Source organism: Eschrichtius robustus, chromosome 14, assembly GCF_028021215.1.
Source record: "Eschrichtius robustus isolate mEscRob2 chromosome 14, mEscRob2.pri, whole genome shotgun sequence".
Taxonomy (NCBI): domain Eukaryota; kingdom Metazoa; phylum Chordata; class Mammalia; order Artiodactyla; family Eschrichtiidae; genus Eschrichtius; species Eschrichtius robustus.
In genome coordinates this window covers 94,755,958-94,768,171 of record NC_090837.1, presented here as the reverse complement: position 1 = coordinate 94,768,171, position 12,214 = coordinate 94,755,958, and the positions used below count along the sequence as shown (strand labels likewise).

The 12,214-nt window shown below is 35.4% G+C and overlaps 1 protein-coding gene across 1 annotated transcript in view; it reads left to right on the top strand.

Annotated features, from left to right (window-relative positions):
- The window catches only part of NETO1 (neuropilin and tolloid like 1), a 91,212-nt gene that overhangs the window by 61,838 nt on the left and 17,160 nt on the right, over window positions 1-12,214 (top strand). The window contains exon 7 of the mRNA XM_068563175.1: window positions 2,128-2,356. Within this exon, the coding sequence (XP_068419276.1) occupies window positions 2,128-2,356 (229 nt within the window). The remainder of the gene's footprint in view (window positions 1-2,127; window positions 2,357-12,214) is intronic.

The following is a 12,214-nucleotide window of genomic DNA, read 5'->3' as shown; positions in this document are numbered from 1 at the left end:
AACATTTGGTTGGGAAGAGTGGATCCAAGATGGGCTACATGAGTAATATTTGAACTTTTCATAGAATAAAACAAAGCAATGACGGAGGAATGAAGAACAGGCAGGCTTTCTTAGGCTGTATGTTTTATAAGATTGCAGTAATGGCAGTTAATTTAAAGTCAGTATCAAAGTATTTGGGAATTTTGGGATAGCTTCCAACTGAGATGTTACAGATTGCATATACATGAAAACCTGCTCACCATGCAAAGCATAATGAAACTACAGTGCTTTAAATTGTTCCTTAGTTTTGTCCATTTCCCCCTATTTTTCTCTTTTTGTTCTTCCTCCTGAGAGTTATATGAGGATTTCCTGCCTTGGGACTCACATTTTATTTACACTCAATTCCTTATAAGTCTGCAACATATGATGTATGTGCTTTTATGTCATAGTTTAGAGTTATAAATACCTTGTTTTGAAAATTCTTGCATGTCATTTTCTACTGCAAATAATAAAATGTCAATTATTCTATGTAATTATCATGATTTATGGCACTCAAAACAAAGTCTGGTGTATAGGTGCCCAATAAATATGAGACAGACGCTGAAAAAATGAAGTTAATAAAGAAAACAGAATTTCCAATCAGTAGGTCATTAAATGTACATCCGTGCAAATTTTATGGAGTGAGTGCTTAACATATGTAACACATGGTGTAACACTAAGAATCAAATAAGTACACCACCACCCCAGCTTTTCAGGAACACACAGTTTAGCAAAAGGTACATATAACCTGTAACTAAAGCTTAAAATATGTTCAAAGTACTTCAGCACAAAGGGAGAATCATGCCGCTGTGGTTGCGGAGTGGGAGTGAACATTCTTTTTTTAATATTATTATTATATAAGTTACAGGTGTACAGCATTATAACTTACCACCTGTGTACTCTACAGAGTGGTCACCACCACAGGTCCAGTTACCATCCATTCCCATACAGTTGACCCCTTTCACCTGTTCTGCCCACCCTCAACTCACTTCCCGTCTGGTAACAACTAACCTGTTTTTTCTATCGAAGAGTTTGATTTTGTTTGTTTGTTTGTTTTATAGATTCCACATATGTGTGAAATCATAACATTTGTCTCTCTCCACCTGACTTACTTCATGTAAGCATAATACCTTCAAGGTCCATCCACGTTGTCACAAATGGCAGGATTTGGTTCTTTTTTATGGCTGAGTAGTAGCCCATTATACATACATATTTATCATTGGTTGAATTAATTGTTTGTGATTTTTAATGCACATTTGTGCAGAGTCAAATAATATCTGTTGCTCTTAAAACAGTATGTTTGAAGCAGTATAATATTGTGGAAGGATTATGGACTAGAGAGTTTGAAGGAACTTGCGTCTAATTTGCAATTTATACCATCCGAGTCTGCATTTCCTGAACATGACAATAAAATGCGCCACTTTATAGAGTTGTTGGGAGTATTTAACAGTAATCTATAAAGTAGGTTATACAGTACTTTTTACTCATTAAGTGTTAATTTAATTTTTATTTACGTGGACTTAAGATTCCTTGACCCTGTTGTGGTGAGAATGATCATAGATTAGCTGTGCTTTTTAAAATATTCTGAACCTCAAGAATGAAGCAGCATAGTTATGTGAAATAATCTAAACAAAGTAAAATCAGAGACTGTCTTTTGAAACCATTTCTGTTTTTGTTTGATATTAGTACAAATTATTTTTTTCCATGCATTTTTGGAAGTAAATTGAAGCCACAGAACTATAACAAAAATGTATCAGGAATATTTAAAACACATTTGTGCTGATTAAAATAAAACAGTGTGTAAGTATGAAAACTAATAACTGCTGATTCCAGATAAGTTAGGAGAAGAAATAAGGATCATTTGTGTAAAAATACTCAGCTATGGGAAATGGTACATTTACCTAAAGAAAGGACAATAACATTTCAAAACAATTTTAAACACAAGTTGATCTGAGTCATACATCTTTACTTTCCACAGGGAAAAAATAATAAGATTGATTGCAATCACGACTGTCTTGTGAGACAGAAAGAGAAAGGAAGTTCTGGTGCTTAGTGAACTACTTTCCTATATTCATTCTGGGAAATTATCCTATCTTTGTTGCTTTACAGATCTACTTACGATTCTTGGACTATGAGATGCAGAATTCAAATGAATGCAAAAGGAATTTCGTGGCGGTGTATGATGGAAGCAGTTCCGTGGAGGATCTGAAAGCCAAGTTCTGCAGCACCGTGGCCAATGACGTCATGCTCCGTACGGGTCTCGGGGTCATCCGCATGTGGGCGGACGAGGGCAGTCGCAACAGCCGGTTTCAGATGCTCTTCACATCCTTTCAAGAACGTAAGAATCTCTGCACTTCACTGTTTACCCTTCAAATGTGTCAGATGATGCAAATCTCATAAACTGTTAATGGTGTTTTCTTCTTGCAGTCTGAGCACAGCAGGCTGAGCCTTAAAAAGTTGTTCACATCGCTGAGATTCCCTTTCCTTCACTTTGGTCCAGGGACAGGAGAGTTACGTATTACCTTTTGATTACCTATATCAGCATATAAATCATAGCCTTGCTTAAGACACGTCACACTATTCAATAGGGAAATGATGAATTTTGTTTGTCTTTGGTTTAGCTCTTACCAAGCTATGGGACTGAGGCAGCAGCTTCCAATGAAGTTTAAGTCTTAAAAACCTGCATAGAAATATTTGGTAGGTTCTCTTTAGTAAGCTTCTCATGCCGTCCCATTGATTTCAAATCGGTCTGTGACTACAGAGCTCCTATTAAAGTAGGCAAAGAGGGAGAATTGCTTGGGAAGAGAGTAAATAGAAGAAGTTCCAGAAAATAGTTTAAACGGCTCAATGGATGACACCCAGAGTTATGGGCAAAGCACAGAAATTTTAGAAAATCATGTTCTAACAAATAATGAATTATATTAATAGATATATGTTTGAACTGTTCTTTAGAAGCTTTGAATAATTCATGTTTAATAAATTTATACAAATGAAAAATAAACCTAAGAAATTCAGCTTCAAGGAATCAGTACTTTACCATTTGAAACTATACATTTTTTTTAAAACAGAAAAGACAAAATGATTTTGAAATGTCAAGGATTTCTCAGTGATAGGCACAGCAGTCACTGTTTTTTCAATTCATAAATGTTAAATGTATTAGACGATTACTTTGTATCATAAATAAATAGTTTGGGCTTTAAGTTGCTCTTTAATTACCCAGTTGGAGTAATCTAGTAAGTAATCTAGGGCCCCAGTAAGTAATCTAGGGCCCCAGAAGTACTGAATGTCCCTCAGTCTTTCTAAATCTTGATACCGTCACAGAGTATGTTAAATCTCCCACCCAAGATTATTGCAGATTTCAACAGCATGTTGCTATCTATGTCTTCGTTTCAGGAGTTGATCAAAATGTTAGAACGAGTGCATCTTTATTCCAGCAAGGTATCTGGCCAAAAAACCCTCATCATTTTCTTGTTTAGAATTTGAAGAAATTCAGGCTATAAGATAGCACATTTGGTGTTTTCACCAATGATTGCTTTACCATATCCGGTCGATTGTGCCTTTGGTGAGACGCAGAGTGTACCTTATTCAATATTTTTGTCAGTCTTGGATAATCACAGATTGAGAACTTTCTAATTTAACACATATGGAAGTTCTAGTTAATACGTTAGTTGATATAATCAAGTTTTTAAAACTATCACAAAAATATGCAATTTTTATCAAAGCTATGCCATAAAATGTAGTAAGGATAAATTAAAATATGTATTCTTACGTTTCATATATCAAGTAAAGAAACTCTGACTCCTAGGACTTCCTAAGGTTTTATTGCATTCAAGCTCAACATAAGCCAATAATTTTTTAAATAATTGACAAAAAATATCTAATGCAGTATTGGCTTATATTAAGGAAAATGCAGTAAGCAGCTCCAAGAAGATACTCCTGTAGGAAGTTGCCCTGGTCAAAATGCAAATTGCATAGCCTGTTCTCTTCTGGGTGTTGTTACTAAGGAGAAGAGTCATCAATTAGAAGAGGCTGACCAGGATGCAGAAGCATCTAGAATCATGGGAAAAGGGCAAAGGAGAAGGAATGTTTATCTTACAGATTTCTTTTGTTCAAAATGTGATAACTACCTTAGACTTAGGTGGGTGATACGGATTAATGTTTGAGAGGTAAGATTAATGTTTGTTAAATTAATTATAGGAAACCATTTGAGTGTAATTCAGGGAGAAGAAATGTCTAGATCACAGGAGCTGCAATATTCCAAAACTGAATGGGTTCCCGCAGAGGATATTCCACAGAAGGATATATGAGAAATGGGTTCTCATCGGGCGTGAATGGTGTAGGGGAAGTGTCTAGGTTGGACAGGGGAAAAGGAAGACTAGCTAACGTCTAAGGTCCCTTTCATCTCGAAGATTAAGACCTGTGAGACTTTAAAATTCTGCTTATATAAGAAATGGTGAATTATATCATACTGTGTTTATATCATTAGAGATATTTTTGAGCTAAAAGACAGAGTTTTCATTCTGTAATTAAATGATCTCTGGCAGTCATTCAAGTGGGTGAACTTGCAGTGACTAATCCAGAAGAAACAGGGTATTGTCCCTAAGAAAGCCACTTAATGTTCCTACACAGTGGATGGATGGATTATCACACTCATCTGAGTGAGTATTACGTAGCAGTTTCCGTGATTATCTCATAAATGTACAGGAAGCTTTGATTGAAACAAATTTATCCTCTGTGTCATGTTGCCTATGCAGTTTTGTTATGATATTTTGTTTTTTCTGCCTTGACTAAAACTGTGCAGAATTCTACTATTACATGCCTACTATCAAAGTCAGCATTTGATGGAGTATATGGGTATAGGCTAAGTATTTTTGCTTTGAAATCAAGGTATTCCCGATAAGAGAGGAAATGTTTCAAAACAACAGGAAGTAGACTTCAATCAATTCTTTTATTCAGAAACGGGTGATTCTAATCTTTATTCCACATACACACACATATGGAATAAAGATTAGAGATGTGAATCAATGACCAGCTTTTTCTTACTCAAATAATGAGAAACCACCTTGATATTTTTCTTGGTCCCTATGTTTATTAGATGGTATCCCCAGTGCAGTGTTGAAAAGTGCTTAGGGCATATTCAACACTATTCTAATATCTGTCAAAACGTCTTATATTAGGACCATAGGATATTTTTAGGAGTTAGATAAGAGCTTAGAAGCCATCTATTTCTATCTCAAACATTTTATGAATTCAAACAGAAGAAGAAAAGACCCAGGGAAGTTAACAGACTTTCCCTGAATACCCTCAACACCATGCTTAATGATTTGAAAACAGCACGGAGGCAAGAATGTAAGACCTGACTAATGGATGCAAGTGGGAATATATTTTCAACTCATTTTATTTTTACATTTGTATCTGAATAAATTACAGTAAAGGGAAAGGATGAGTGTATAAGAGAGAGGCGTAGAAATTCTTACTATAAGTCATCCCACTTTGAGGTTTCACAGGCACCTTAGAAGAATTTTAGAAGTCTGGATTAAATGCCGACATTTGCAACAGTGAAAAATATCCTCTAATATAATGGGAGGAATATAAGATCACTGAATTGAGAAGTATTTACCTTCAACTGTGTCATGAGAAATAACACCTTCCCTAGATAGATCCTATAAATATCATACTCCTGCCCCTACTGTCTTGCTAACTCTTCACCTCAGCCTTTTCTCAGCTCTGCCTGAGATTGCTGCCCTGATTAATGGTATCACACTGCTGTTGGCTGCTGCTAAAAAAATGTTTAGAGCAACTTTGAAACCTATCAACTAGAGAACAAACAATCAGTGTTATCACCAAATAGGCACTGTCTTACTTCATTAGATTATAGTCTTTTTAATACTTCAAATGGCATTTTGTGCTCGGATGACTCAGAATGCTCAGTCCACTCTTAAATAATTCATACAATGGAGATGAACACATATATGGGCACCCGAAAAAGACCTCAAATTTTTAGGTATTAATTTTGGATAGTATTCTCTAAGAAAGATGACTTATTTAAACTTTAAATATATTCTGAAATGAAGAGGAAAATGTATTAACCACTGTGACTAATTTGCTTTCTTGGGTCAAAATCAACAATTATGAGGGAGAATCAGGTTAGAAACACAGCTGAGGATAAAGAAGAATGAATCCAACTTGAGATAAAGACGGAATACTTTGAATAATTCTCACATTGATATTGAAAGTATGCTATATTTTCTTTTAGTGACTCAATTTAAGATTGCCTATAAGAATAGAGTTTTACACATTTGCATCACTTTTTATAAAGACGTTGGTCTTGTTCTAAAAAAATCATCTAAAATTTTTTAAATTGATTATAGTTAGTGTAATTGCAATGTTGAGCATACTTATGAAAACGCATGATCAATTATGATAGAACTGTATATTTAAGTATTGTATATGTATAATGGAGACATTAGTGAAATGTACCTCTTCACATTGAGTCACAAGCCAGATTTTCTGATCCAGCCTTTTCCTGAACACACCGTGAATTTGCAGTAACTAGAATGAATGAATACAATAGTAATATCTCATTGTGACTTCTGAAGTTCTACCTTCAGCTGCTCTTCGGCTCTTATTTACACCATGATAAAAATCTCAATCACTTAATGCTTGATTAATGGGCAGCATATTTCTGTTAAAAACAGACATGCGAGTAAAAAGAGATGAAAAGAAAATTGTTCATTTTAAAGATGTGGGAATAATGTTTACAATAATTTGCTCAAATGAGATTATGTATGTCATTTCATATCAATTTATGGCAAAAGGCCATAGAGTCTAAACTACAGATTTATTTACAGTAAAGAAATATACATACAGTAATATTTAATTTCAAAGAGGAGTTGAATTGAAGGATTCTGTGGAAGGCACAGAATCCTACAATATCATTTTGTAATTAAATTACATTCTATGGCAAAAGTTATTTTGCAGATGTAAATAAGGTCTTAGTCAATTGATTTTGAGTTCATCAAAGGGGAGATTATCTTGGGTGGACCTGACCTCATCAGGTGAGCTCCCCAAAATAAGGTGAAGCATGAGTCAGAAAGACTGCTGGCCTGGAAGAAGAAAGCAAACAGGTATGTTGTGAACTGCCTGCCTGTTACAGGGGTGAACTCTAGGAGCTGAGACCATCCCTAGCCATTGACTAGCAAGTAAATGAGGACCCCAGTTGTATAACTGCAAGGAACTGAATTCTACCAACAACCCAAATAAGCTAGGAAGACAACCCTGAGAACCAGATGAAAACCACAGCCCCAACCGATGCCTTGATTTCACCTTGTAAGATTCTAGCAAAGGATCCAGTACTTGAGCTTCTGAAATCGTGTGATAAAAATTGAGTGTTGTTTTAAGATATTAAAATTGGGGTGATTGTTACACAGCAATAGAACACTATTGCAGATTTTGGTACTGTATGTGAGATGCTGCTATAACAAATACCTAATAGGTGGAGGCAGGTTTGGGATCAAGCAGTGATCATAGGTTGGTTAAATTTTGAGAATAATGATAGAAAAAGCCTAAATTGCCTCAGACAGGTGGTTAGAATATACCTGGACTTGGAGGGCTGCCAGTGGGGCTCAGATAGAAGTGAGGAGTATTTATTAGAAACTGGAGGAAGGGCGATCCTTGTTTTGTAGTGGCAGAAAGTGTGGCGAAATTGTGTCCTGCAGGGATGTCAGAAGGCAGACTTGTAAGTGACAAACATTGGCTCTATAACTAAGTAGATTACTGAGAAAAGTGGTGGAGGTATAGGCTGGTTTCTCTTGCTGCTTATAGTAACATGAGGAAGGGGAGAAATAAATCTAAAGAATTATTAAACTAAAAGGAATTAGGACTGGATGGTTTTTAAAGCCCCAGCTTCTCCAGGTGGCAAAGACGTTAAAAGTTAGAAATGACGCTGCAAATATGGCAGAGAAAAAAGGCTGAATATGACTGTATAACCTTTGCTCAACCATCAGAAACATCAAAAGATCTCAGTGTTTGGTAACTAAAAGGCCCTTCAAAGAAGAGGTTAAATTTGGACCTTAAATCCTCTAAGTCCAGCTAGAGGGTCTCCAGGAGGGGAAGGGCAATGACCCTCAGCCATTACAGTGGTAATCAAGGGGAGTGAAAGGATTCTCTCAAATAGAGTTATGGGTGTGGCATTTGTCTAAGAGAACAAAGCCCAGTGAATTTCAAGCAAGACCCACAAGGCTCTTGGGAAAATTATTTCAGCAGAAACACTGTCGGCTTGGACCGAAAGAAATGGAGAGAACCAAATGAAAACAGTTATCAGAACCCTAGCCTGAAGCAATCTGATACTACCACTCAGCTGCATATACATGTTACTTTTCAAGAGAAAAGAAGGATGGCTCAGGGAGCAGAACTGAGAGCCTGGAGAGCAAAGTCCACAGCTACAGAGGCATAGTCCTAGAACTGGAAATATAATCAAGAAAAATCCAGCGTTTACCCTGCTGGATTTCAAGACTGTTGTGGACCAGTGACTCCTGTTTACTCTTCATTCTCCTTTGAACTAGAATCTCTGTAACTATTTTCTGATGCCTGTCTAACCATTGTGTTGGGAGTTTGGGGAAGGTGGCTTGTCTCTTTGGTTTCATGGGTCCACATGGAGAGGAAATGTACCTCAGGAACTGAAGTCCAGACTCCTTCAAGGACTGCCCCCAGGAGCCTTGTCTGCACAATATTTAGATGACTTAGATGGTGAGATTTCAGACTTTGAGCTGGTGAGATTTAGATGAGATTTTGGACTTTGAGTTGATGCTGTAATAAAATGATACTCTTGGGAGTCTTGAGAAAGTATGAAAGTATGGGTTCATTTCTGGGCTCTCTGTTCTGTTTCATTGATCTATGTGTCTGTTTTTGTGCCATACCGTTTCTATTACTGTAGTTTGTAGTATAGTCTGAAGTCAGGGAATGTGATACCCCCAGGTATATTCTTCTTTTCAAGAGTGCTTTGACTATTTGGGGTCTTTTGTGGTTCCATACAAATCTTAGAATCATTTGTTCTAGTTCTGTGAAAAATGCCATGGGTATTTTGACAGTAATTACATTGAACCTGTATATTGCTTTGGGTAGGATGGACATTTTAGCAATACTAATTCTTTCAATCCTTGAGCACGGTGTAGCTTTCCATTTGTGTCATCTTCAATTTCCTTCACCAATGTCTTCTAGTTTTCCAAGTACAGGTCTTTCACCTCCTTGGTTAAATTCATTCCTAGGTACTTTATTCATTTTGATGTAATTATAAATGGGATTGTTTTCTTAATTTCTCTTTCGGATAGTTTGTCAATGATATATGGAAGTGTACCAGATATCCTGGTTGGTCTGACAATACTCAACAAATAGTGATAATAATCTTTATGCCCTTTTAAAAGAAATTCTAAAGGTCAGGGATGGAAGAAGTCAGAGACATTATAAGCTGCAGCCAGTACTCCTGCTGGCCTTAAAGGAACACACTGCCATGTTACAGAAAGGGCCATGTGACAAGAGAATGATGGTGGCCTTTAGGGGCTAAAAATGTCCCCCAGTTGGCAGCCAGCAAGAAAGCAGGAACCTCAGTTCTACAGCCACAAGAGACTGAATTCTTCCAACAGCCTGAATGAGCTTGAAAGAGGCCTCCATGCTCCAGATGAGAACCCAGTACAGCTGCCTCCTTGATTTAGCCTTATGAGATCCTAAAGAGAGACCTCACCCAACCCAGACTTCTGACCTGCATAGCTGGAGATATTAAGTGGGTATTGTTTTAAGCCCAAAAGTTTGTAATAATTTGTTACTCAGCAATAGAAAGCTGAAGGATATTTGTTGTAATGATGGGTAATTTTTAATAGAATGGATAACCCAAATGCAATCTACATACATTACTTAATATATTGATTAAATATATTAATAAATATATTGTTATTTAGTAATGTATTACTGTTCCTAAATTTGGTAGTTCAAGAGATGTGACAAGATAGAATTGTAGGCAGTGTATGAAAAATAATCACTCCAACATCAGCTTGACCCTAAAAGTTGAGCAACTACTACTGTTTTACCTAGTCATTGATAAGTTTTCATTTTTATACTTCTTTGTGTTCCTCCATTCATTCTGTTGTTCCTTCAGTAAACAAGGAAGTGCCCAGGCACTGATGGCATGAAGATGAATAAGAGGGTTGCTCCTCTTGAGGTGCAGCTGCACTCATTCAAATTGAATTCAAGTGTGTAACTCACTTCAGAAAACGTTCCCTTGTATCTGGTACTCTGTCCCTCCCGCCACACACTTTCTCATTTACTTCAGTAAATTACCCACTAAAACACTGTATTCTAAGAAGCCAAATTCTCTTCTTGTATAGTTTTTTTTCTCCAGCGTTTGTTTATACTAGTAAGATCCTTACTCTTCTGTCACCATAATTGTTTATTATTTCACTATTCAGTTTTATTATCTTATCCTTTCTTGTCTGGAACACAGTTTGGCCTGCCATCTGCCTCTTGTATAGCCAATTTGCATTCTGTCCTAGATAGTGCAAATTCCCCATTTTGTAATGCACCAGTAAAATTACCATATCACCTCAATAAACTAAATTTAATGGCTCCTAAAGGGAAATATATATATATAGATTGTAATTTGATTATTACTGTGAAAGTGCACAGAGATCAGTAACACTCTGAGAAAATACACCAAAAAAAGGTGGATAATAATCAACTCACAGCAATAATATTTAATTTTCCCTCTAGAAAAATCTAGGCAAAACACATTTACAAGTTTGGGGTAAATGCTAAGATCAAAAGGCATTATATTCTGTATGTATTTCAGCAAGGAAAGAAAATTGTAGGTGCTAGAGGGAGCAATGTGACCAATTGCAACATAGATTTAAATGTAAATTGACATTTTATGGGTATAGATCTCCATGCCTCATCATTATGAATTGGTGTATTTTTAAAAGATTAAGACCACTTTATTAATACAGGAATTATTTACTTATATATGTCTTATAGCAGTGTAAATACCAGATGGCATAGATTTAAATATCAACAATACACAAAATATGATGGGGAAATTGCTGACTATGTGTCAGGTTTGGGCATATCTCAACAAAGTAGACATAAAACACACTATGGGTAAGGGAACATATCACTATATACAAATATACAAAATTCAAGATGTATTATTATTTAAATTTTTACATTTAATTTAAATTAAATTTAAATAAAAGGGAAAAGCTGAGCTGGAGGACAATTAGCAACATAAAGGATAGGCAGTGGGCAAATATTTTTATCCTGTAAAGAGTACAGACTGTATGGTGTGTAATCTATAAAACCACTGAATCACTATGTTGTACACATATAACTACTATAATATTGTAAGTCAACTATGCTTCAATAAAAATAAATAATAAATAAGCAACAATAAACAAAAAAAGAATACAGATTATATAAGACAATAAGAAAATGTTATATAACAATAGAAAATGGGGCAAACAAAGTAAACAGTTAATTCATAGAGAAGCATAAATGGCCTACTGGTATAGGAAACAAACACCTATTCATATTAGTAAACAAAAAGACATAAATTTCAATAAGAATGAGACATCATTTTCATCTATCAAATTGTTTTTAAAAATTAGCGGTGATGAAATACCCAGTTTGGGAGATGGTGTGGTGAAATGAAAATTTATGTATGCTGGCAGGAAAGTAAAAGTTTTCTTCATTTAGCACTATATATCAAAATTCTAAAACAGGTAAAAAACAAAAATAGGGTCTTACCTGTTGATCTAAAAAATGAATCTAAGAATAGATACTAGTGGTGAGAATGTTTAGAATCATTTAAAAAATGAAAATTGCCTAAATGGCTTGGTTAAATAGTTCTTGAAACACGCCTATATTCTTGTAACTGTTACGATGATGTGTTAGATGGATACTGACAATGAACTATATTAAAAAATAAAATTCTAAAAGCAAGTGGCAAGCAAAACACATGTACATTACAAATATATTCTTGTAAACATGTGTGATACATATTTAATATCCAGTATCTATTATATATGTAATACATATGTGTAGAAGGCAGTGCAATTAACTGATTATTTTTAGGATGAGGCTTATTGATTATCAGTACTTTATGATTTTTCTACAACAAAAAGTTGTTGTTTTAGTAAACATTTTAAAAGCA